Genomic DNA, 27,598 nt, shown 5'->3' with positions numbered 1-27,598 from the left:
TCGTCATTTACGCACTCAGCTGCATCATAACTTATTTTATTACACAGCGATAAACTATTTGAGTGCACTGACAACATCTCTAGTGAAGGCCGTAACAAATAATAAATTGTCGTGAGTGTACCACATGCATATATTAAATCCTGAAATCATATATTTGTTTGAATAGCTAATGCTTAACCAGTGAAATCTGATATATGTGTTTAAAGATACTGCTGTGTAGGTTGTGTCTTTTTAAAGGTTGTATGGAGGATTTTTTGTTTTGTTTCAAATTGTCATCAAAAGTTTAAAATACCATTAGAGAGACGCAGCAGCCTTGTAATTACGATGACCCAAAAAAAAAATAAATAAAATCTATCAACTGTGAATGTGTTGAGGCCAGATAAACATCAGCCAATAGAAAACGAGGCTGCCTCTTTATCTATTGGCTGTTAGGTCGTCAATCAAACTCCCTACGTTTCTAGTGTAACTGACTCGTCGGCGCTCGGGGATTATGTGGTTTACGCAGCGGTTCTTAGAGGCTTTTTCAAACTGTCGCTTCCTCACAAATCGCACAAAGTTTGTTAAGATGGCGGACGAGAATCCACGACCGGTTCGCCGCCAAAGAAAGTCCGTTTTTGAGGTTTGAAAGAAGAAGAGAAGGGGAAAAGGAGCGAAGACAAACTGAGGTGATTTTTGGAGATTCCTTCCAGCGACGGCGCGAATGAAGCAGACGAAGGGTCTAAAAACTAAAGACGCGTCGGTCGCTAAATTATTTCTAGACAGGTCACTTCAACGGTAATTCTGAACACGCACTGGATGTAAACAAGCGTGATTTCTAGAGTAAAGAGGCGGGAGGAGGTGTTTCTACTGAGAGAAGGTGGTGTCACGCATGCACAACATTTGAAAAAGGACTGTCGCTGTATTTCACTTCCCTTAAAAAATCCTCTATACAACCTTTAAGGAAATTCTTTACAGAGCAGCTGATGTGGGGTCATCCTGGCTGGCACCAAACCTAAATAGATCTGGTCATTCCCATAAACGGAAAGGCTTCAAGGAGGATCCAAGGCGTGAACCTGATCAACATATCATTATGCATATTTCTGTGAATGTATATTTACTGGGTTAAGGGACAGACGCAGGTGTTCAGACTGCCTGGTTGTAAGTCCTGTGTAGAATAGACCATCAGGGACAGTGGTTTGACCCAGAGTTCTGTATTAGAATTATATTGAATAGGGAATACATTTTTGTGATTATTTTCTACACTTGGAACACGCCAGTAGTGCTTCAACTTCATGTGAACCCTAGATCCGTGTGTTAACCGCACAGACAGCTGCGCTTTCTGTACTCAGGCTGCGCGCATCTGCTGTGTTGCCAAACCATAGACTGTAAATATGAATGGACAATGTGCCAAACAAATAATCCGTCCATATATTAGCAGCATCGCAGGGTTGAAAGTGTGAGAAAAAAGTAGCGGCTTATAGTCTGGAAATTATGTTAAAACCAAAAAGTGACATTATCTTTAACTCTTTCCCCCCCGGACGCCGACTAGGAACAACCCATACATATGTTACTAGTTCTGCCCATAGAGCATAACTGCATAAAAGAAAACAGACTTCCACGAGTGATTATAAATTAATTTTACACTCATGAACTTAATTGTAACACAGACATATTTGTATCTCTGGAAACCTTAGACTCTGAACTCTTCATTTATGGATGTTTAAATGTGATTCAACTCATTTACAGGTGTATAACAGCTCACTGAAAATGAGAGTTTACCTGGTCAGGTGCAAAATCGAAAACAAAAAACTACATTCAGCATTTGATATCTGCATGTTCTGAGTACTATATTCATAAAAAATTAAAAAATATACTTTGTCAAAGTATTTAAACAGATTTCATATCACCAGATACAGTATAGCCAAGTGTGCACCTGTTTTTACCTGTTGTTCACCTGTGTGCACCTAATTCATTTTTTCCATTTAGCTTATTCAACTTATTTAATTTATTCAACTAATTCAGCTTATTATAATATAATAATATAATAATAAAACTCTTCCCCGTCAGTGTGTGTCCAGTATTTGTCATCTTGGTTATTTTCTCGTGTGCAGAGCTCCACATAAGCGTTTTTTCTGTAGCGATTCTGTTATACTTCGCATCTTGGAAAAAAAGACTGAAATATTTTAAAGGACTGGCCTGAGCAACATCCAGATTTCAGGGCAATTTTGGTTCATAATCGAGTATAAAGCTCAGATAGTTTGTTTGGACATCGCAGGACTCCACACAGACGCATCAGCTGCATTCTCATCTTCGTAAGTTTCACTCTCTGTAAGTCCGTCGCTGTCGCTGTTTTCCACTTTATAATCAACTTCCTCATCACTTTGAAATCAATAAAAGTCACTTTCTCTAAACTTATCCATAAAATACGTCCACTCCTCATTATTTCTAAAACTCTGTGCCGCGATCTTTCCATTGCACGTGTTTCGTGTTGTGTTTTTTCCGGAAGCTACCATCGTCACTACTTCGATTAACTTCGGAAAAAATCGGCGAAAACATATCCTTGAATCCTATTGGTCAGTCTAGTGTGGGTTGTAGTGGCCCCACCGATCACAGTCTCTGTTTAAATGTGAAAAACCGAGCCGTTTCTAAAGGTCGTCAAATCACGTCTTTAGTGACACAGCGGAGGTGTCAAAAGTCGTCATTAAGGAAACAGGGCGGTCGTCAAATGTCGTCTTCATGGGGGAAAGAGTTAAGCCTAGAGGAGCCCAGGATACATACAGTTCTTCAATGCGTATGAATAAATTAAATGTAATAAATGTGGGTTCACACTCACTTCTTGCTGCTGGTCTGTTTGCCCTGAGCCGCGCAGCTGTAGTTCCCCAACTGAGCTCCAAACCTCAGGGACAGAGACGTGTCACAGTCGTCCACACTCACCACCGCCATCTTCTCGTCGGAGGGACCCTGAGCCTCCCCGATGGGACTGCGACGGGGCTGGGCACAGGCAGGGGCGAAAGAAGAGATCACTGTTAGAAATAAAAAGTATGTGATAGTGTGGGGGCAGTGTGGGGGAAACAGGAGGAGGGGAGGTGCTGGGACGTCAGGCTGGAGAAAAGTGAAGGTTTAGACACAAGGTTTGTTAAACGTTTTATTATATTTATGCAGATTTTGGTTCACTGATTTAGTCAATGACCACTGCAGGACTAAACCAGGTCTAATCCAGGTTCAACCCAGAAATAAATCAGGTCCAAAGCGGAACTAACCCAGGTCTAACCCAGAAAAAAGTCAGAACTAAGCCAAGACTAAACCAGGTCTAACCCAGAAAAAAATCAGGACTAAACTAGGACTAAACTAAGCCTAACCCAGGATGTTTAACCCAGGACTAAATCAGGGACTAACCCAGGACTAAGACAGAAATAAATCAGGTCTAAACCAAGTCTAACCCAGAAATAAACCAAGACTAAACCAGGTCTAACCCAGAAATAAATCAGGTCTAAACCAGAACTTAACTGAGTCTAACCCAGGATGTTTAACCCAGGACTAAACCAGGACTAAACTAGGACTAAGCCAGGACTAAGAGAGGAATAAACTGGGACTAAACCAGGTCTAACCCAAAACTAAAACATGTTTAAACCAAGACTAAAATGAGCCTAACCCAGGCTGAACCCATGTTTAACCCAGGACTAAATCAAGACTAAACCAGGACTAAGCCAGGACAAAGCGAGTCCTAAAACAGGACTAAACTGGGACTAAACTGGGACTAAACCAGGTCTAACCCAAAACTAAATCAGGTCTAAAACAGAACTAAACAAGGTCCTACCCAGAACTATACTAGGTCTAAACCAGGACTAACCTAGGTTAAACCCAGAAACCGGGACTAAGCAAAGCCTAAAACAGGAGTAAACCAGGACTAAACTGAGTCTAACCCAGGCTGAACCCATGTTTAACCCAGGACTAAATCAGGACTAAGCAAGGCCTAAAACAGGACTAAACTGGGACTAAACTAGGTCTAACCTAAAACTAAATCATGTTTAAACCAGGACTAAAATGAGCCTAACCCATGCTGAACCCATATTTGATCCAGGACTAACTCAAGACTAAACCAGGTCTAAGCCAAGACTATGGTAGGACTAATCTAGGCCTAAAACAGGACTAAACTAGGACTAAACCAGTCTAAAACAGAACTAAATCAGGTCTAAACCAGGTCTAAACCAGGACTAAACCAGGACTAAACCAGGAACTAAACCAGGACTTAAACCAGGTAAATCAGGTCTAAACCAGGTCTAACCCAGAAATAAATGAGGTCTAAACCAAGGACTAACCCAGGACTAAACTAGGTCTAACCCAGAAAAAAAATCAGGACTAAACCAGAACTAAACTGAGTCTAACCCAGGTTGAACCCAGGGTTAACCCAGGACTAAACCAGGACTAAACCAGGACTAAACCAGGACTAAACCACCACATGAACACTTCAGGAGAGCTGCAGTTTTGGGGATGATAAGTGTTAATTCCTTATTCTTTTTCTGGTTAGAAAAAAGAACAATTGATTAAATCCGGTTTGAACTTTGATTTTAAAAGTGCAGTAATCAAGTAATTGAATGAAATCCTAAACTATATTCAAATTTCTTTCTTTTCTGGTGAATAATTGAGCTTGGAAGATTTTTTAAAAAATGGGGTTTAAAAAAGAATAATAATTTTGGTTTATGAAAATAAATTAAATCTAGTCAAATTACTCAAAGCAAGTAACAGTGTGTAAAAATAATTTGGTTAGCATGCTAGTGTATGTAAAACAGCTTTAATATGAAACCAGGACTAAACCAGGACTAAACCAGGTCTAAACCAGGTCTAAACCAGGTCTAAACCAGGACTAAACCAGGACTAAACAAGGTCTAAACCAGGTCTAAACCAGGTCTAAACCAGGACTAAACCAGGTCTAAACCAGGACTAAACCAGGACTAAACCAGGACTAAACCAGGACTAAACCAGGACTAAACCAGGACTAAACCAGGTAAACCAGGACTAAACCAGGAAACCCAGGACTAAACCAGGACTAAACCAGGTCTAAACCAGGACTAAACCAGGTCTAAACCAGGACTAAACCAGGACTAAACCAGGTAAACTAAACCAGGACTAAACCAGGACTAAACCAGGACTAAACCAGGTAAACCAGGTGGGGACTAAACCAGGTCTAAACCAGGTCTAAACCAGGAAATAAACCAGGTCTAAACCAGGACTAAACTAAACCAGGACCAAACCAGGTCTAAACCAGGAAATAAACCAGGTCTAAACCAGGTCTAAACCAGGACTAAACCAGGTAAACCAGGTCTAAACCAGGACTAAACCAGGACTAAACCAGGACTAAACCAGGTCTAAACCAGGACTAAACCAGGACTAAACCAGGACTAAACCAGGTCTAAACCAGGACTAAACCAGGTAAACCAGGACTAAACCAGGTCTAAACCAGGTCTAAACCAGGAAACCAGGATAAATCAGGTCTAAACCAGGACTAAACCAGGTCTAAACCAGGAAAACCAGGTAAACCAGGACTAAACCAAGGTCTAAACCAGGACTAAACCAGGTCTAAATCAGGTCTAAACCAGGACAGGAAATAAACCAGGTCTAAAACAGGACTAAACCAGGTCTAACCAAGGACTAAACAAGGTCTAAACCAGGAACAAACCAGGTCTAATCCAGGTATAAACCAGGTCTAAACCAGGTCTAGCCCCAGTCTAGCCCCAGTCTAAACCAGGTCTAAACCAGGACTAAACCAGGTCTAAACCAGGTTTAACCCAGAAATAAACCAGGACTAAACAAGGACTAAAACAGGTCTAACCCAGGACGAGCCCAAGATTAAACCAGTTTTAACTCAAGAATAAACCAGGTCTAAATCAGGACCAAACCAGGTCTAACCAAGAACTACACCAGGTCTAAACCAGGTCTAAACCAGGTCTAACCCAGAAATAAACCAGGTCTAATCAAGAACTAAACCAGGTCTAACCCAGTGCTTCAATAAACACTGGAGGAACTGTCTATTTTCCTTCGACACACAGCACCACATCAATAAAATAATGATCTAAACTAACTCTGCCTCTAAACATGTTTCTTGGAAGCGTTTGTTGACATTCGTGCACCACTTGGGAAGACGAGGCCGCCATTTCTGTCATGTTCTCATCCCATTTTCTGAATTATTAATACAAGAAACAGTTTGGAACCAAAACAAACCCCAAAAATACACAAAACACCGACATGCAAATTGCAGTGGGTCTAGAGGCTACACACATCACAGTGAGGTAAAAAGTACTACAAATACTAAATACTGTGTACTACTACTAAGATTAGGAAGTACTAGGGAAAAGTATTAGTACACAAAGAGGAGAGAGGTACTACTGAAGTGTTCTAGGATTATATGAGCTGCAAATACTCACAGAACGGAAAGCCGGCTGAGGACAAAACAGCATAAGTTAAATGAAATATAAAAATATATTTAATTTTATAATGAATTTGTGTCATTTGTAAAATAAGGGAGAGGTTGTGGTGCAGTTGGTTTAGCATACGCCCACCAACCAGAGAGCCAGTAGTTCAAATTTTGCCTCCTGATTGTAAACTGTTGTTGTGTCCTGAGGCAAGACACTTTGAATAATAAGAAGAGCGTCTCTGAAAGGTCCCACATGACACTATTTTCTGATGATGTTTTAATGTTGTTTTCTCATCCAAAACAGACCTGGACTTGTGTTTTGTTTCATTCACACATGTTTAAGTTCTCTGTTCCACCTTGTGATGTCATGTGGTGATACAGGAAGTGCTCCACTGTGTTTTTAAACTCCATACACCTTCACTAGAATCATCTGGATAAATTCAACCCTGGAATTGCTAATCTCTACTAAACAAATTGGTAGAAATAAATCAGGTCTAAACCAGGTCTAACCTAGAAAAAATCCGAACTAAGCCAGGACTAATCCAGGTCTAACCCAGAAATAAACCAGGCCTAAATCAGAACTAACCCAGGTCTAATCCAGAAAAAAAAATCAGGACTAAACCAGGACTTAACTGAGTCTAACCCAGGCTGAACATATGTTTAAACCAGGATTAAGCGAGGCCTAAAACAGGACTAAACTGGGACAAAACCAGGTCTAACTCAAAACCAAATCATGTTTAAACCAGGACTAAAATGAGTCTAACCCAGGCTGAACCCATGTTTAACCCAGGACTAAATGAAGACTAAGCGTGGACTAAGCAAGGCTAAGTACTAAACTGGGACTAAACTGGGACTAAACCAGGTCTAACCCAAAACCAAATCATGTTTAAACCAGGACTAAAATGAGTCTAACCCATGCTGAACCCATGTTTGACCCAGGACTAAATCAAGACTAAACCAGGACTAAACCAGGACTAATCTAGGCCTAAAACAGGACTAAACTGGGACTAAACCAGTCTAAACCTGAACTAAATCAAGTCTAAACCAGGATTAAACAAGGTCCTACACAGAACTAAACCAGGTCTAACCTAGAAATAAATTAGGTCTAAACCAAGACTAACCCATAACCCATTTGGATAAAGTCAGTCCTGGAATTGCTAATCTCTTCTAAACAAAAGAGTAAAATGTAGCTGTTGACTTGAAAATAACCACTACATGACATCACAAGGTGGAACAGAGCATTTTGAGTTTTGGAGATGGAGACAGACTAATAATAAAGCAACACTCAAACATGTGTGAGTGAAACAAAACACAACTTCAGGTGTGTTTTTGATGTAGTAACAGCATTATAAAATGGCTAAAGAGTTAAAATTACATAAGATAGGACCTTTAATGACCTACGAAGTGTCAGTGTAAAACAAATACAGTTTTATTTTTAACAAAGCTACTCATAATAATAATAATAATTGTAAAGTTTGTTGTTTTTACAGTAAATTTGAAAAATAATATTGTTAATGTCACTTGAACTAAGAAATACAAATACATTGGGCTGGTTAGAGAATGGCTCTGTAAAATATAAAAATGTAAACAAATGTACCTAGTTTTGTTTGTTTTTTTTCTTTTGTTAATTTTTTTTATTTTTATTAAACTAACCTTGTTGTAGTATCGGATGTGGACCGTGTGCCAGTCTCCGTCGCTCACTCCCCCGGGAACGAACGGGCTCACCTGGGTCGACAGCTCACCTGCGGATGTGAAAGAAATGTTATATGTGTCTGAAAACGTAAGGCAACTTAAAAAAAAAAAGAAAAGAAAGAAAGAAAAAGATGTATACCGGTAGAGTAAATAAAAACCACTTGTCCATCTTGAATCTCCAAAGCGATAAAGTCGTGTTTCTCATTGAAGCGTCCGTTGTAGAAGAGGAGACCTGTTTTCTCCAAAGTCGCAAACCTGAAAACAAAAATAATCAGACAAGATGTTTCCTTTTCTTTAGTATAAAACAACATTACAGCCTTTGTTTAGTTACTTTATACACTGTATAACATAACTACATTAAGTTTTGGAATCACACTGCAAACTTATTGTGGAAAAGTGTTGCCCTGAAAATTCTTCCAAATCTGTCGAAGTTTTTTTTTTTTTTTTTTCATATTGTCCCTGTTCCTCAAATCTCTGGACTCCGTGGCTTTTTGTTTAAGACTTTTTCCACTTTATTCTGGGCCTGCTCCTCGTCGCATGAAAAATGTATGTCGCACTCTGCACTTTTACAGCCTCAGATGAATATTTCAGGACAGACTCGGGAGGGACGCACTATTCAAGAGTGGACTCAGAAATGTGTGACGTGGGTAAAAATACACAAACCAAATTTTACTTTTTGGAAACAATTATTAACTTGTGGGGTTTAGACGACGACCACAAAATTGCATTGGCCTATGGGGTTGGACAGAGATGCGGGTAAGTTTACAATTATACTTAGGGCTGTCGCAATAGTCGCAAAAATGAATCACCGTGGTACTAAGACGTCCACCACGGTGCATGTTGGGCCACCGCAACGTGATCCGACCCAGAGTCCTGCACGGATCCATTTTTAGAGACCCGCAACCGTGATAACTCAGGACTAACCCAGGACTAACCCAGGACTAACCCAGGACTAACTCTAACAGGACTAACCCAGGACTAACTCAGGACTAACCCAGGACTAACCCAGGACTAACCCAGGACTAACCCAGGACTAACTCAGGACTAACTCAGGACTAACCCAGGACTAACCCAGGACTAACTCAGGACTAACCCAGGACTAACCCAGGACTAACCCAGGACTAACCCAGGACTAAACCCAGGACTAACCAGGACTAACCCAGGACTAACCCTAACCCGGACTAACCCAGGACTAACCCAGGACTAACCCAGGACTAACTAACCCAGGACTAACCCAGGACTAACCCAGGACTAACCCAGGACTAACCAGGACTAACTCTAGGACTAACCCAGGACTAACTAACAGGACTAACCCAGGACTAACCCAGGACTAACCAGGACTAACCCAGGACTAACCCAGGACTAACCAGGACTAAACTAACCCAGGACTAACCAGGACTAACCCTGGACTAACCCAGGACTAACCCAGGACTAACCCAGGACTAACCCAGGACTAACCCAGGACTAACCCTGGACTAACCCAGGACTAACCCAGGACTAACTAACCCAGGACTAACCCAGGACTAACCCAGGACTAACCCAGGACTAACCCAGGACTAACCCAGGACTAACTCAGGACTAACCCAGGACTAACCCTAACCGGACTAACCAGGACTAACCCAGGACTAACCCAGGACTAACTCAGGACTAACCCAGGACTAACCCAGGACTAACCCAGGACTAACCCAGGACTAACCCAGGACTAACCCAGGACTAACCCAGGACTAACTCAGGACTAACCCAGGACTAACCCAGGACTAACTCAGGACTAACCCAGGACTAACCCAGGACTAACCAGGACTAACCCAGGACTAACCCAGGACTAACCCAGGACTAACCCAGGACTAACCAGGACTAACCCTGGACTAACCCAGGACTAACCCAGGACTAACCCAGGACTAACTCAGGACTAACCCAGGACTAACCCTGGACTAACCCAGGACTAACCCAGGACTAACCCAGGACTAACCCAGGACTAACCCAGGAACTGATTTTTTCAAATGCAACTCAGGCCACGCGCTCCTAAAACCGATACATATCTGATCTTTTGACATGCAACTTCAGTCTGAACGGCCAGGTCACATTCATCCCACCTACACGTCATTCTCGGAGTCTGCTGTAGTCAATGGAGGGAAAGTGAAGTTAGCGAGTTAATTAATATTTAGGGGGATCACTGTATTTAGGCCAGATTGGAGGGGTCTTATCAGAAAGGGGCGTTTTTTTTGAGACGATGAATGATGATTGAATGAAGGCCGAGCGTGGCCACAGGAGGTCCAGACTCCGGTATCAACAAAAAAAAATTAAAGAGCCTGTAAGCCAAATACAAGAAGACTAAAGACTCAAACAAACGAAGCGGCTGTGAACGTGCAACATGTCAATTTTGCAAAGAACTGGACCGAATTTTGGGAGACAAGAACAGCGTTTAGGCTACTTCCGTAAACACTGAGCACACTCGCTGCGTTTGACTTCGTCGTGTCCTCCGATGCGCATGCAAGACTCTTTTGGGGCATTTAAATTTCACACTGGAGCTCACGTACAAGTCACCTTCAATTGGAAATGTGAACAAAAAATTGAAATCCAAATTGAGCATTAAGCCCTGCAGTCTGAACATAGCCATGGATAAGAAAATAGCGTATGGTATTTTCTGCACTATAGGGCGCTCTGGTTTATAAGGCGTCATAGAATGGTCTATTTTCGAACTTTTTCACAAATAAACCGCACCGGACTTTAAACGAAACACAACAGTTGGATGGGTGAGTTTGGTGCTTTCACGGTGACTCTGGGCTTCGTTCAGTTGTGGCGTGTAGGGAGGGTGCTGTCTGGGACCAACGGATTGTCGGCGTGTTCGCAGTGACTCAGTTGTTCTGTCGTGTCTAGAAGCGGCACATCGCGCTCGCTTTTTCGGTTCGTTCCTCCGTTCCGTTCCTCGTCGGCGTGGAGTGATGAGTGTGACTGCGGGTGTTTTTCGCTGTGCGGTCGCTGTCTGCTCCGTGCGTGTTTGCGTGCGCTGCGGGTGGTGTAGTTTACTGAAGTCGTGCTGGGACACCCGAGTATAGGGCTCTGGATTGTGGGGCGCACAGTCGTTTTTTTGATGGGGTTAGAGGCTTAAGACCGCGCCCAATAGTGTGGAAAATACAGTAATATGGGCTCTTTAGTGATCGCGTGGATATGTTGCTTTTACATTGCGTTATCAATATTTCCATTGCTTTATCAATACCATTACAGAGAGAAAATTCAATACAATTCAAAAGGACAGTGATTAGGAAATGAGTCAATGAATCCATAGTAACTAGTGAGTAACATTCAGGCATTCATTCAGTACAGACAGAGGAGGGATGGGAGGGTTGCTAAGGGCGACAGGTCAGCAGCTGTTGCCACGGTGACGGACATGATTCTGCCAAATGAGCATCAGAGCGGCGGATATAGACATACATGCATCGATTTGTGGAGGCAGACATTTGGCCAACAGTTCGGTAAAACAAGACAAAAAAAAAAAACCTTTAATTTGATGTGACGTTAAAGGAAAATATATATATTTTTTAAATATTACACTATTTTCTGATCTATGTCATAATGTTTCGTCAAAAACATGCCTGGAGTTTTGCTTTTGTTTCATTCATACATGTTTAACACACAATCCCTGAATATTTAGTCAGAGTTATGAAAATATACTGTAAATTGCACCTTGTGATGTCATGTGGTAATACAGGAAGTGCTCCACTGTGTTTTTAAACTCCACACACAGTGACTAATATCTGAATTTGGATGATTTCAACCCTTGAATTGCTTATTTCTACTGAATTAAAGGTAAAAGGTATTTGTTGACTAGAAAACTACCACTTCATGACATCACAAGGTGGAACAGAGCATTTTAAGCATTGGGGATGGAGACAGACTAATAAAAAAGGATTTCTCAAACATGTGTGAATGAAACAAAACACAACACCAGGTGTGTTTTTGATAAGGTAATAACATTATAACATGACTAAAAGTTCATAAGAACCTATTTTTCTTTAAAGAGTCGATGTTTTGCAGGATTTGTCAGAGCGCGTTTACAGATCTGTGTTGGAGAACTGCGGGGCAAGAGCAGAGTATGAGACAACAGGAAGTGGCAGATAAAAGAAGAGGAGAAATTGGATCGATTTGCTGCAGATTAAAGGCAAAAGGAGACTAAAGGGGCAGAGAATCAAAGAAATAAAACTAGAAGGTGTGAATGAGTGCTTCTTTATCCATGGCAAAAGGCAAACAGAGAGGGGGCTGTAGATGTAGTAGGAGTAGTAGTAGTGAGGGTACAAAAAGTACTGGTAAGTGGCAGTAGCAGTACAACACACAGAGAGCGATCAAAAGGACAGAGTAGCATCAGCAGTGTTCTAAGTACTATTTGGGTCTATAAAAGTTAAAATTAGACAATGTATTTTATCCATTTTTAAATTGAAAACATTATAGTCGTAGTAGTAGTTATAGTAGTAAAAGTTATAGGTGAAGTTAGGTCCAAAAACACAATAAACTATTTATATGAGCAATACTAAACCTGACTGTACATGTTTGTCCAGTTGAAATTATTAACAATTTAGTTTTGCATCCATAGACAGTAAAGAAGTGCATTAAGGCTCCAGTCAAATGAAGCTCACTGAGGCTTGCAGTTACAGTAGCAAATATGGAACAGAGATCCATATTTGGACATTTGAATGTGTGTATCATAGCAACCAAAGAGTCAATCAGAGGCAAGGCTATTGAAGGTAACACCCCTTTTCGCTCGTACTGCTGGTTTGGCAACGTGTGGACACCCAGCAAACTAACGCCAGCGGGAGTGAGCTCAGGGATAGAAGGCGCTGATTTGTCTGTTATTAATTCTCATATCTTGATTTATTAATTTGATTGATTTATTTTTTAAGATCAGGGGTTATCGAGCTTTTCAGGCAGGACTCCCAGAATAACCATTATTTCTATTATTTCTATTTAATTACTATTTGTGGCCATAACTTCTTGCCAAAACCTGATCCCGTTAGATCTCAGAAGCTAAGCAGGGCTGGGCCTGGTTAGTACTTGGATGGGAGACCACTGGAAATATCAAGTGCCACAGTGGGGCGGCAGTCACCAAAAAAAAAAAAAAAAACTGTCATTGTGTCCTTAAGCAAGGGACTTCACCCACGTTGCCTAGTACGAGAAGTGGTATGTGCATGAGTGATGGTGGTGGTCTGGTCAGGGCAGCTGTGGCTACAATAGTAACTTACCACAACCGGATGTGGAGAGAATGAATAATGTTCTGTAAAGCGTCTTTGTGACAAATGTCTGTGAAAAGCGTGATATAAATAAAAACTTACTTACTTACTTCTATCACTGTAATAAAAATTTGGGGTTGAACAAAATATTTAGATCCGTTTCAGTAATGATAATACATCTGCTATATTTGATTTTTGTGAAGAATAATTCAATCACAACTAAGATAAAATTAATAGACAGGTCGAACCTCTGCCTCAGCCCAACTACTAGTAGTAGTAGAAGTAGTAATAATAGCAGTAGAAGTAGTTTTTATGAGGATTTCTTCAGGTACCTGCAAATAAGGCACTACTTCACTCAGAAAATTACAATTCCCTCAGCCGATCAGGGTTTCTTACAAATATTTATGTCACTAATAAAATCATCATCTCCCACAAAAATAGTTTCGAAATTGTATAATGGCATCCTGTTGGGTAAGGGGGGGAGCACATATTATATCAAAGAAAAGTGGGAAAGAGAGGGAAAGTTTACAATGACAGAAGATGATTGGGAGCACATATGTCAAATCCAGTGGATCTCAACAGGGTCAAATACATGGCGTGAATTTTGTTGGAAAAACCTAATGAGATTTTTCATTACACCAGTACAAAAGAGACACCAAGGAATAGGTGATGCCTGCTGGAGATGTGGGAATGATGGGGCTAATCACTTCCATATTTTTTTGGGAATGTGGGGTCATCCAAGAATACTGGTCAGAGATTCATCAACATCTGCAGGGTGTTTTTTCATGTGTTTTCCCCCTGTCATTTATAAGTTTGTACCTTGGTAACTTAGTGTTAGACGGCTTTAGCAACACAAATAAGAGATTACTCTATATTCTACTGGCAGCAAGTAAAAAGGCAATAACAAGGAAATGGCTTAAACCTGAGCGACCAACAATTGAGAACTGGATTGACATTGTGCAAGAGATCTACATGATGGAAAAGATTTCATTTTTACTGAAAGTGCAGCTGGACTCTTTTTACAAGATGTGGACTAGGTGGACAGAATATGTAAAGCCAGTGAGATCAGACTTCATATAACACTACCTCACAGTTGCAATATTCTGTTAAATTGTGAAAGAGGCTCCCTGGCTCCCCAACCTGTTCTGAGTTTGTATATGTTTTAAAAAATTTGTTAGAGCAGGAACATGTGATTTAATTTTACACACTGCAAAATGTAATCTGCTTTTTCAATAAAAAGTTAATTTGAAAAAAAAAGAAGTAGTTTTTATATCAATAGTAACATTAGTACTTACGACAGGGATATCGACAGGTGGAACCTCTGCCTGAGCCCTCTGAACATGACGAAGGACTTGGGGGGGAAGGAGCGTGCGGTGACGGTGCAGTAGGGCTTCTCGTAGCCTCCGGCGGGACACTCACACCTGAAGCCCCCTCCTGACAGCTCTCTGCAGGTGCCCCCGTTTCTACACACGCCCGGGGCACAGCGGCCCTGACGACGGTCCAGCTCACATCGCTCACCTGCGACAGGGGAGAGAGACATGGCAATGGGGTTAATGTTCACAAAAAAGCAGGTTGGTTGCCAAAATAATCAGGACTGGGGTCTACGGAAAAAATCCAAACTATAGCCAAAGTCACATATCAGGTCTGTTGGTTTAAAGGTTGTATAGAAGATTTTCCAAGGAAAGAGAAATGCAGCGACTGTTTGTCCTTTTCCCCTTCTCTTCTTCTTTCCGCGACGTCAAAAACGGACTTTCATTCGCAATGAACTGGTCGTGAATTCTTGTCCGCCGTCACAACAAACTTTGCGCAAACTGAGAGGAAGCTACAGTTTCGAAAAAGACCCCGAGAACCGCTGTATCGGTCGAGTAAACGGCATCAGTGCGTGAGAGGCGAACGTAAACCTCTTAATCCCAGCGCACCGGTGAGTTAGTGATGCTAGAAATGTAGGGAGTTTGATTAACAACCCAACAGCCAATAGAAAATGAGGTAGCCTTGTTTTCTATCGGCTGATGTTTATCTGGCCTCAACACGTCCACAGTTGATGGATTTTCATTCTTTTTTTTTTGGTCATCATAATTACGAGGCTGCTGCGTCTCTGTAACGGTATTTTAAACTTTCACTGACATTTTGAAACAAGTAAAAAAAATCCTCCATACAACCTTTAAACGAGGCAATGGACTGATCCTTTTTAACATGCAAAGCTCTTGAAACACATTTAACACTTTTTTCACCCTCATTTTCTCCCATTATTTGTTTTAATCACCAAAGCAAGTTGCAAATCTTCACAACTGATGTAACCTTGAAAGATGGATTCTCGTGATATTTCTTAGTTCACAAACTCATATTTGGAATTCATGTTGAAATACTCCCACTGTAAGCTTCAAATGCACCCGGCAAGGGCAACGAATCGCAGATCAGCACAGAGGTTTGCGCGGCAGGAAAAGGTGAAGCTCCCAAATGAACCAAGACAAACATGAAATAAACCGACAGATGTACTTCAGCCTATTTTAGAAAATTGAAAAACGTGCAGAAGGTCACACTTTGTGGACAGAGAAAGAGGTCTGTGCTTTTCTCTAAACTACATGTAACAAACTATTTTGACATTTTCAATTCTTCAAAAATATTGTCCATCTCTGCCTCGCATAAATACTGATCATGGTAAGGATGAGTAACACGTCTTGCCCAAGGACACAATGTACAGAATCTCTGGTTTTAGCTTCTCCAAAGTTTTAAAATGGTTCAAAATAAGCAGCATAGAAATAGGAAAATGTCAGTTTCTTATTTTTTAGGTTTATGAAAATGTGTTTCTTTTTAGTTAGTTTTGTTTCTTTCAAATATATCAATAATTCTAGTTTTAAAAGTTCTTCATCAAATTTTATATAAATGTCCTTTAGGGATATTTGTCGCCCTCTACAGGCAACAGTAAGGAATGCAGCATGTTGAAATGGTGAATTAGCAGCACAGCAAAAACATTTTAAGTTATTGGAGTTATTTAAAGGTGCATTGTGTAACTTTTCTGGTGGAGGGTCAGTCAAATGCTTTTCTCCATGGAGATCTTTTGCTTTGTCTGGAATGTTTCACAGTATTATGGTATTATAAACTTTTCTATCTTCATGGAGACCAAACTAGACCAAGTTACAGGTCAGCTCTGTGGAGAGGCGACCCCACTCAAAGTCCGAATGCCTGTTTTTCTAGGTATTTTTGAGCTGTAACCAATGTTGGGGAGTAACAGATTACATGTACCGGAGTTATGTAATCAGAGTACAAATTATGAGTAACTGTATTCAGTTACAGTTACTGTTTCAGTGAGTGGTAATTGGATTACAGTTACTTGGTTGAAATAAATGGATTACATGATGGTATTTTCCTGTTTTTACATTTTGGGGTAAACAAGGTCTAAACCAGGACTAAACTAGAACTAAACCAGGGCTAAACCAGGACTAAACCAGGACTAAACCAGATCTAAACCAGGGCTAAACCAGGACTAAACCAGGGCTAAACCAGGGCTAAACCATTGCTAAACCAGGACTAAATCAGGTCTAAAACAGGACTAAAACAGGACTAAACCAGGTCTAAACCAGGTCTAAAACAGGATTTAACAGGACTAAACCAGGACTAAACCAGATCTAAACTAGGTCTAAACCAGGACTTAAACAGGACTAAACCAGGTTGAAAACAGGATTTAACAGGACTGAACCATGCTGCGTGGACCGTGTCTCCTCTTCTATCAATAATATTTTTAATATCTTTAAGTAAAGTCTGGTCTTTTTATTTTCTTTTAGCAGATAAAACATCTTGTTACGATTTCCTCGTCTTTGTTTCTCTACAGCAAATCAAGTAATCCAAAGTATTCAGATTACATTACTCACTTTAAGTAATTTAATGAATTACATTACAAACTACATTTTGGGGTGTGTAATCTGTAATCTGTAGGGGATTACATTTTAAACACTGCCTGTAAATGAAGACAGTGAGGAAAATAAGTATTTGAACTCGCTGCTATTTTGCAAGTTCTCCAGAAATCATGGAGGAGTCTGAAATTTTCATCGTAGGTGCATGTCCACTGTGAGAGACATAATCTAAAAAGAAAAATCCAGAAATCACAATGTATGATTTTTTTTACTATTTATTTGTATAATACAGCTGCAAATAAATATTTGAACACCTGTCTATCAGCTAGAATTCTGACCCTCAAGGATCTGTTCAAAGTCCACTCCATTTATTCTCCTAAATCACATGGACCTGTTTGAGGTGGTTAGCTGCATAAAGACCCCTGTCCACCTCATACGATCAGTAAAACTCCAGCTACTAACATGGCCAAGACCAAAGAGCTGTCCAAAGACACCACAGAGCTGCGGGGAAACTGCCAGGCAGCTTGGTGAAAAAAGGTCCACTGTTGGAGCAATCATGATTTCTAAGTGGGAGAACTTGCACAATAGCAGGGTGTTCAAATACTTATTTTCCTCGCTGTAAATGTAAGGCAGAGATGTTGTCATGTCCACAGAAACAAGCAGGTGATGAACCCCCCACCAGAAAAGTAACACAATGCACCGTTCACAGTAAAACAACTCAACAAGTGCTTTCTTTGTCTCATTGTGCAGGGACAGAAAATCACTCCAATCCGTCAGCCGGTCTACGCAAATTTCCTGTAACTGTGCTAGACAAGTCTGATTACATAACAAACACACATTGAAAATCATAAATTCTACTTTACATTTGTTGGCAGATGTTGAACCAGCAGTGAGTACTTCTCTGATTAATTTAGATTAACGCCGTAAACGCCACCGCCATAAACTATTCTCCTAATCATCTGTCAGCACTCTGTTACTCTGTGGGGATTTCAATGGGCTGGAGCCAATTATAAATCCACTCTTACTCCGGCTCTGCTCCTTTAGAAACCTCTCCTAACATTACATTTAAATTCTGAGCAAATACTGTAGTTTACTCGGAATATTAATGACTTGTTAAACGAAAACACTCAAATATAACACACGTAAAATTGACTTGGTTAGACAGGAATAAGTCCTGCCCCCTGAATCGTCATACAAGGTTAATTTTCTCATGGAGTTGGAAAATGTGTGGTACAGATAAATATGTCTTTGATGCCCTATCTTCAGTCCAGCAGGCTGGAGTGGACAAAATAGCTTGGTTTGAAAATGTGATTGGAAAACTGGTAGTGCAGTGGATCCTCGTAACTACGCACAAAGGTGGATTTTTACTTATTTCTACCAAGGTTACCAGATAAAATGTTAAAGAAGACACACTGTGCTTGTGTCGGCTTTTTAGCTATAATCTAAGACACCCGTGGATAGTTATGTTATGTTTTGCACATTTTATATCGCAGTATTCATCTAAAATGCCTTAATAAAAGAAACAAATGAGCTGAATTTTGTGTTAGAAAAGTGCAGTGTCCAATAGAGCTCCGGGAGCTGACGTCATACCGGCTCGTCAGGCACAAGGTGTCGCCATTTTGGCAGTAATCGGCAGATCGGCTGACTCGCGCTGTACGACTCCAGCGCAATAACAGATTGTTCTCCAGACGCAGCTGCGATTAATTTCCGAATTATTTTGCCAACAATTTTCCAATACAGATAATGTAATACACAAAGATCAGAGCAAGAACCAATGTGTGAACGTGTGGCTCCAAAGTAGCAAACAGCATTTGTTATTTTAGGCTTATAATTAACCAAATAATTTTATGGAAATAGGCAATAGCTTATTCAATTGATTCAACTTTAAAAATGTCCTGCTTTTAGCCTAGTGTGAGAAATGCTACAGTCGGACTAGATCCAAACCAGAGTCCTGAACCAGCGGGAGAAGCTCCGGTTCAGGCCGGGCTCAGAGGAGCTACAGCGGGGAGTGGTGTCAGGAGCCTTGGCCTGACAAGAACGTTCCCCAGGAACAAAGAGCGCGGAGGTCGGACGCTCAGAACAACATATAACCCACCAAACTATTCACGCTTCTGTCCGGATGCTTTGCATCACCTCGGAACCAGCCGCAGTTCTTGACCGCCGGAGCGAACTGTCCAGACCTGTAGTCCACAGTGCATTCTCGCTTTTTCCCGCACGGAACCAGCGTGCAGACGATGACACGGAACAGCTCAGACCCAGTCCATCAAGCACTGGTCTTGCTCGCTACCGTCTGGAACCAGCACATGGAGGACGGAGCCTCCGGACCAAGGACCAGACCGCAGACCCCGTCCTGAGGGATCTGAGCTGCGGTGAGGGCTCCTCTTTATCGCTGTTGCTGCTGCTGTTACCCGTGCTTTTGTGTTTTACGAGTTCATGATGACTCTTGAGATGAGGATGTCCCGTGGTCTTAACAGGGAACATCTGTGTTGATAATTGGAGGTATTGCTGTTCTACCAGGAAACAGAGGCATGTCAATCGGACCAATTTTGGTTCATTTGGCGATGTACTGCGGATCTGGGACGTCTTCTTCAGCGGAAATATTTTTAAAAAACACCCCCGGGGCATTATACGGTCAATGTTTAATCCATTTAATTTTGATCTGAAGCTCAATGTCTTGTGAATTAAAGTGAGTACTCCGATGGCTTGAAAAATTCAGCGGTGGCGCTATCCATTTTTACTGCCAAAATGGCGGCCCGCCCACCGTGAGTCACGTGGGGTCCGGAGCTCTATGCTCTATTGGAGCTGACGTCAACATAAACACCATCACAACAAAGAGAAGGCATCTCCAGTGAACAGCAGCAGATTAGAGTAGCGTTTGTTTTTTACTTCATTTGTACCAAAATGACGCTGCTGAAACCTACGTGAAGTACTGTATTTTTTGGACTATAATTTGCACTTTTTTTCATGGTGTAGGTAGTTCTGCGACTTATACTTCAATGCGATTTATATATTACAATTTTCACACTGACAGGCGCGAGAGGCTCTAGTCTTGTGTGTCAGTATCTGCTGCTCCTGTTCCTCCTGTACCACCGTCACTTGGCTCTACTGCGCATGTCTCCTGCAGAAAAAGATGCTGTGCTGCTACAAGTAGTGAAATATTCAGCCGAAAACAAGAATCGAGCAGCAGAAAGAAAGTGACTGGCGGAAAGTGGGGATTGAGAACACAGCTTCAGGGAACCAGGAGGGTGCACCATCCAACTTTTCTAGATGTCATTGAATGGATTGACAAAGCCTGGACTTCAGTGACACCGAAACCATTCTGCTGAGATTCAGAAAGGTCGGAATAATTCTAACTGGAACTGATACTGAGTCTGATGACAGCGACACAGAAGAGGAAAGTTGCTCAGAAGTGACACCGAGGATGAAGAATTCAATGGATTTAGTGATTCAGAGTGAGATGGAGAGTTTGGTAAACTTGTTCTGTTGTTTATGTTATAGTTTATCTGAAGAACTGTTCATATGTGACATTAACAGTCTGTTCTGTTCTATTGTTATTACTATAACTTGTCTTTCAAGATGAAATGTCGGTTCCTGGTCACTGATTTTATAAAATAAATTACCCCAAAAGTACGACTTATAGTCCGGTGCGACTTGCATATGTTTTTTTCTTCTACATTATGCATTTTTTGCTGGTGCAGCTTATACTCCAGAGCAATTTATAGTCCGAAAAATACAGTAAGTACAGAGAAGTGGGCATACGCGCGTGAAAACTGGGATTGATCTGCCATATGGCGTCTTGAAAATAAGTGATTAAAGATTACTCAAACATGCACGAATCACTTCAAATACAACTCTGGGTGAGGGGAAAAAACTAACAACGATAACAGGCTGGTACATATGGGGCGCTCACTCTATCTTCTATCTAATCTGAACAATTCTCAAAAAAAGTGAAGAAAAAACACAAAATGGATTTAAACAGCACATTTTCAGGAGCCTGTGATCAATATGAAATGTCATGGTTCAGTTTGGATGTTTTATTTTCAACAAAAAGGTTACAGTGACTAACTAAAAAAAGATGTTGGCTGATTTAGCCTGTGACTCTAATTTCATTTCAGAGGAACTTGTTTAACAGCAATGTTCCAGCTAAATCAGCTCTTTCTGGTCAGATTGTGTTGAAATAAAACAGATTAAAGTCTAATTTGAGTAACAGAGCTTCAAACAGAGCAGTGCTTCCAGTTAGCATCGCACCCCCAGGGAATGTTGAAGACCGTGTGTGATGATTTTCTATCTCTGTGCATAACAACAGTGTTTTTCATTAGTCCAGTCCAAAAATAACCTCATTATCGCATTACTCCAGCCTTCATTTAAAGGTCACACGTGCCAATCTACAGCTTCCCATTTGAAATGTCACTTTCAATGGAAAATTTCTCAAAACACAGCAAACAAATGTTGTTTTTATTCCCAGCAGAAACCCTGGAAGGCCTGGAGTCTTTATATGCAAATGAGGACTGGACCAATGAATGAATGTTGTGTGAATGGAGGAATTCCAAATATGGTCAGAACAGCAACTTTCAAACCAGGCCAGGAAATGTGTTTGCTGAGATTAAAAGGATGTTCACTAAAATTGTAATTTCTCCAGCTTTCTCTGTGCATTTGAAGTGGCGTACAAAATATACACACACAGATATACACAAAAAGTAATATATTTTTGTTTTTAAAGGTGCACTGTGTAACTTTTTTGGCGGTGTTGGTGGTTTCTGTATGGCATTAAATGGATCTATCCTGCATTTATTCAACTACACGTGTTTCGATTGCTTAAAAACACAAGTAGGGTCGACTCTCCACAGCTCTGACGTGTAACTTGGCTTGGTGGTGTCACTTTTTTGTTTCCATGGAGATAGAAAAGTTTAATACAATCAGCGTTGGGGAGTAACAGATTACACGTACTGAAGTTACGAAATCAGAGTACAAATTATGAGTAACTGTATTCAGTTACAGTTACTGTTTCAGTGAGTGGTAATTGGATTACAGTTACTTTGTTGAAATAAATGGATTACACGGCGGTATTTTCCTGTTTTCACATTTTGAGCTATTCCTTTTTTTTTTTTTTTTTTTCCTTCAGTAATTCCACTCATTGCCGAACACTAAACCAGGTCTAAAACCAGGTCTAAAACCAGGTCTAAACCAGGTTCTAAACCAGGTCTAAAACCAGGTCTAAACCAGGTCTAAACCAGGACTAAACCCAGGTCCAAACCAGGTCTAAACCAGGTCTAAACCAGGTCTAAACCAGGTTCTAAACCAGGTCTAAAACCAGGTCTAAAACCAGGTCTAAAACCAGGTCTAAACCAGGTTCTAAACCAGGTTCTAAACCAGGTCTAAAACCAGGTCTAAACCAGGTCTAAACCAGGTCTAAAGCCAGGTCTAAAACCAGGTCTAAAACCAGGTCTAAAACCAGGTCTAAACCAGGTCTAAAGCCAGGTCTAAAACCAGTTCTAAACCAGGTCTAAACCAGGACTAAACCAGGACTAAACCAGGTCTAAAACAGGATTTAACATGGACCGTGTCTCCTCTTCTTCTATCAGTAATATTTTTAATATCTTTAAGTAAAATCTGGGCTTTTCATTTTCTTTTAGCAGAAAAAACTTCTTATGTGAAGATTTCCTCGTCTTTGCTTCTCTACAGTAAATCAAGTAATCCAAAGTATTCAGATTACATTACACACTTTAAGTAATTCCGTAAGTAAATCCATTACAAACTACATTTTGGTGTATGTAATCTGTAATCTGTAGGGGAATACATTTTAAAAGTCACCTTCCCAACACTGAATACAATACTTTGGAGCATTCAGGACAGACCAACAACTTGGGCTGGATTTCATTAAGAAGTTGGCGGTACGATACATACCTCGATACGATAAATTTTTTCGATACAGTGCACTTTCGATACAATGCGATTTGATAAGATATATTTAAAAACGATTCAATATGGTTCAGTGAAAAACAAAGGCAAAATCATGGCTGTGACACTAAAATCAGAATCAGAATCAGAATTTATTTGTCATTTCAGTATAAAAAAACCCACAGAAACGAACTACTGCACTCAGGTCCAGGTCAACAGCAGCATAGATAATAATAAGAATAAATAGTTAAAATATTGTATGTCAAATAGAGTCTTTAAAAACAGCCCCCACCCGCCCCCGTTTTCTAAAGTCCAAGTCAGTGCCACTAAGTTAAGATCAAAAACACCAATTTTACTCAACAAAACTGTGAAAACGTCAACACAATTGCAGCTCTTACACAAAATAATTTAGCAAAATACACCTAAAAATACTCTTGGCGATATATCGATATAGCAGCCCACGATATCAATACTGTATCATCAAATTAAACAATACAATATATCGATATTTGAATATTTTTGCACATCAATCAGTGTTCGATTTTAAGAAATAGATTCGATACTCAATACCGATTCAGTACCAGAATGATGATGTGACTCTTTCAGTATAGATACCTGCTCAAATAAGTATCTAGTTTCGATACTAGTTTTTGTATCGAGTAGTTGTAGTATCAGATTTTCAATACTTTTGACAACCCCGTTACGAATTAGGCGAGAAAATGAAATTGTTTTGTCTTGTGTGACCGACCGCTGACTTCAGACTGAAACTAAACAAATATGAGGTCGAGTATGAGCACAGACTGTTGGACACCCGCAGTCAACAGGAGATTCAATCATAGAGACAAAATAAACGATTCAGAATATACAGGAAGACCAAGTATCCTCGAAGGTTTTAAATTGAAATGATCTATGCATCCAGCACATTCTCTGCTCTCGCACCAAGTAAGTTCAACTCTCTTTTCTCTATAACTCAATATGGGAATGTATACGTGACAATATCAGAATTTCCAACTCTGCACCTGTCTGTTCCTCTGGCTCTGCTCCTGTCTGTTCCTCTGGCTCTGCTCCTGTCTGTTCCTCTGGCTCTGCTCCTGTCTGTTCCTCTGGCTCTGCACCTGTCTGGCCCTCTGGCTCTGCACCTGTCTCTGTCTTTTTACTTACAATATAGAACTTGAGATCAAACGTCAAAAACTTTTTTATTGGTTAAGTCAAACATCAAAAGTGTTACTAGCAGCTCTGTCAAACTTCAACAGAGAGATCTAATGAGACACACAGAATATATATACAGTATATATACACTACACTGCGAAAAGCAATATGTAGGTAAGTTAAAATGGCTTAAATTAAGAACATTTTAATTGATTTGAGTAGATTTAACTTCACAAAGAAAATGATCCACCAATGGAATAAGTTTTGAAAAAGCTGAGGCACTCAAAAAGTACAAAATAATTTACCGCACTTACCAAAAAATCTTCAACTACTTTTTTGTGAAAGGGAAACAAACTATAACTTAAGAGGCGTTTTGAATTTTAAATTGCCTCGTGCTCGAACGACAAGAAAAAGTTTTTGTGTCTCCGTTTGTGGTGTGAAATTATGGAACAACTTGAAAATAGAATTAAAACTTTGTTCGAATATACATGTATTCAAAAGGGCAATTAAAAAATGAATTATTTCAAAATACGGAAGAAATGAGTGCTTAGGGTATATGTGTGCATGTATATGTATGTGTATGTATATGGGTGTATATATGTATATATATATAGGTATGCATGGGTATGTGATGTGTATGTAGGTATGTATATATTATATCTGTGTATATGATGTGTACTATATCTGTGTACATAATATACATATATTTGTTGTTGTCTGTTAGATTGTAATGCAATGGAGGTACTGTGCAATTATTGCTTATAATGTACAGGAAATGAGAAGTCTGTATTTGTTCTTCGTTAATTTGGGACTGTAGAAAAAAGGGGTGGGGTTAAATAAGTATTTACTTCCTCCCACTCCTTTTTCGGACACAAGGAAAATTCTGCGTAACATTTATTTTGCCTGTTATTATAGAATAGAAATAGTTACTTTTTGTGTTATATCTATGTATTTACGTTTTTGTCTTTTTTTATTATTTAGTTTTTGTTTTTTAATTTATGTTCTATGTATTACTGTCCGAAATAAATAAACATAATAAATAAACATAATAATAAAACATGGCAGATAAAGTTAAAATTGCAACACGTTTCGGCCCTTTGGCTTTCATCAGGGCCAATGAAAGGGCTGAAACACAGTGGCGTGATTTTAACTTTATCTCCCATGTGATATTAAAGTCTTTTAATTATTTTGTACTTTTTGAGTACCTCAGCTTTTTCCACTTTGTATATAAAACTGGTACCTAGCGTGATTCATCAGCCAGTTTCACTTAGTGGAAACCGTCTGACCTCGCAGCATTAGGATTCATTCACTCGACAGTAGGCGGGTACTTCTTTTTTATTTAACCAATCGCTGCTATTTGGTCATGACGTATGTAATGTGCCGTTAATGGGCTTAACTGGTATATTAAGCTTTTCCCAAATCTCGTAGGAAGAAGAGCAATAACGTCTTTCCCCTGGATAAAATTCACCAAACATTCTCTTTGTTCCGGCTTTAAATCCTCGATCTTGGGAATCGTTGCCAACACAGAATGTATGGTTCTTCGCTGATTGGACTCGCACTTTTTGGCTTTTTGCAAACCGTCAAGTGTAGTTCCGATTCCTGACGTAGTTGCTGGAGAGAAATGAAATTGAGCGGAGGCACTAGGTGGCACCAGCACTGAAGAAAACCAAAAGGACAATTTTGCACAATCTCTATACATCCAAGAAGCACTCCTGCCCCTTTAAGTTTTACAATGGCATAAGTGTAAGTGTGTTTTTCTTAATTCAAGCAACATTAGACCTTGTTTGTTATTTTAAGTGCAAAGAGTTTTTTTCTTATCTTTGTAGCAAGATGTACTGAGTGAAATTTACTCAAATCATAAAGGTGGACTGCATAACATTTTTAGAGGAGGATCTGCCATCATACAGTATGTCTCCATGGAAATGTTCCACAGTGTAGATTAAACCTGTCAATCACGAGGGAGACAAGCAGGTTACAGCACTACACAACATGCAGATCTGTGGAGAGTAGAGCCCTGCACCTGCGGAACGCGACGCAAAACAATGCGACATGAGACATATTTTGAAAGCTCATTGCGGGCGGGAACGGGTCTAAACCAGGTCTAAACCAGGTTCTAAACCAGGTCTAAAACCAGGTCTAAAACCAGGTCTAAACCAGGTTCTAAACCAGGTCTAAAACCAGGTCTAAAACCAGGTCTAAAACCAGGTCTAAACCAGGTCTAAAACCAGGTCTAAAACCAGGTCTAAAACCAGTTCTAAACCAGGTCTAAACCAGGACTAAAACAGGATCTAATAGTACTAAACCAGGACTAAACCAGGACTAAACCAGGTCTAAAACAGGATTTAACATGGACCGTGTCTCCTCTTCTTCTATCAATAATATTTTTAATTTGGTTCAGTAAAGTCTGGGCTTTTCATTTTCTTTTAGCAGAAAAAACTTCTTATGTGAAGATTTCCTCGTCTTTGCTTCTCTACAGCAAATCAAGTAATCCAAAGTATTCAGATTACATTACTCACTTTAAGTAATTTAATGGATTACGTTACAAACTACATTTTGGTGTATGTAATCTGTAATCTGTAGGGGAATACATTTTAAAAGTCACCTTCCCAACACTGAATACAATACTTTGGAGCATTCAGGACAGACCAACAACTCGGGCTGCACAATGCGGGAGAGGGCGGGTGAGATGCTAAACTGCAGTCTCGCAAACTAAATATGAGTGTCAAGTAAAATATATAAAGATTCAAATGATTAATGTTTGCCTATCATACATAATTTGTCCTGGATATGTTATTTGGCATTAATAAAAACATTTTAAACAGCCTAAACTTGTGGATGTGGTCTAATCTCGCGCACATTTTAGACAATTCCTTTCCGCTTCCACGTGTTTGACAGAGCTTAAGAACACAAATCTCCCCACCTTGCGGGATTTGCAGGCAGAAATGGGACAAAATATTATAGATGCGAGCTGGAGCGGGAATGAAAATTCTGTCCCGCACAGATCTCTAGTGGAGAATCTGCCCTATTCAGAGAAGGAATTACTGTATTTTTGAGCAACAGAGACACCCGTAATGAATAAATGCTAAATGGAAATGTTTAAAGTCATACCATGGAACATTCCAGGCAAAGCAATGACATTTCCCTGGACACATAAGTGCACCTTTAATTCAATCATCTTAACTTGGCAGGAGTTTAGTTTTTTGCGATGTAGTACCATTCACAATCCTCTCTCTCTCCGTCTGACCCGACTGGACCGTTGCCATAGTTGCCTGGGGCTGTGGTGCTTATCTTCGCTCTGTTTCTGTCGCTGTGGTTAAAAGAGCCAGGGCCCAAAGCGGTTTTTATTTATTTTTTTAGTTTTCGTTTTAGACTAACAGATGCAGACATGACGCAAT

At 40.2% G+C, this 27,598-nt stretch overlaps 1 protein-coding gene and 1 pseudogene across 1 annotated transcript in view; one reads left to right on the top strand and one right to left on the bottom strand.

The window, feature by feature from the left end:
- celsr3 (cadherin, EGF LAG seven-pass G-type receptor 3) overlaps positions 1-27,598 on the bottom strand; it is a 224,862-nt gene that overhangs the window by 99,598 nt on the left and 97,666 nt on the right. The window contains 5 exon segments of the mRNA XM_055165651.1: positions 2,813-2,970; positions 6,402-6,416; positions 8,045-8,133; positions 8,223-8,338; positions 14,601-14,823. Of these exon segments, the coding sequence (XP_055021626.1) occupies positions 2,813-2,970; positions 6,402-6,416; positions 8,045-8,133; positions 8,223-8,338; positions 14,601-14,823 (601 nt within the window).
- On the top strand, positions 13,052-13,169 carry LOC129412480 (5S ribosomal RNA; annotated as a pseudogene).

This window comes from Boleophthalmus pectinirostris, unplaced genomic scaffold, assembly GCF_026225935.1.
Source record: "Boleophthalmus pectinirostris isolate CB_2022bp ecotype Guang Dong unplaced genomic scaffold, ASM2622593v1 HiC_scaffold_8, whole genome shotgun sequence".
NCBI classification, from domain to species: Eukaryota; Metazoa; Chordata; class Actinopteri; order Gobiiformes; family Gobiidae; genus Boleophthalmus; species Boleophthalmus pectinirostris.
The sequence above is the reverse complement of the archived record's forward strand: the minus strand, read 5'-3'. Positions and strand labels throughout refer to the sequence as shown.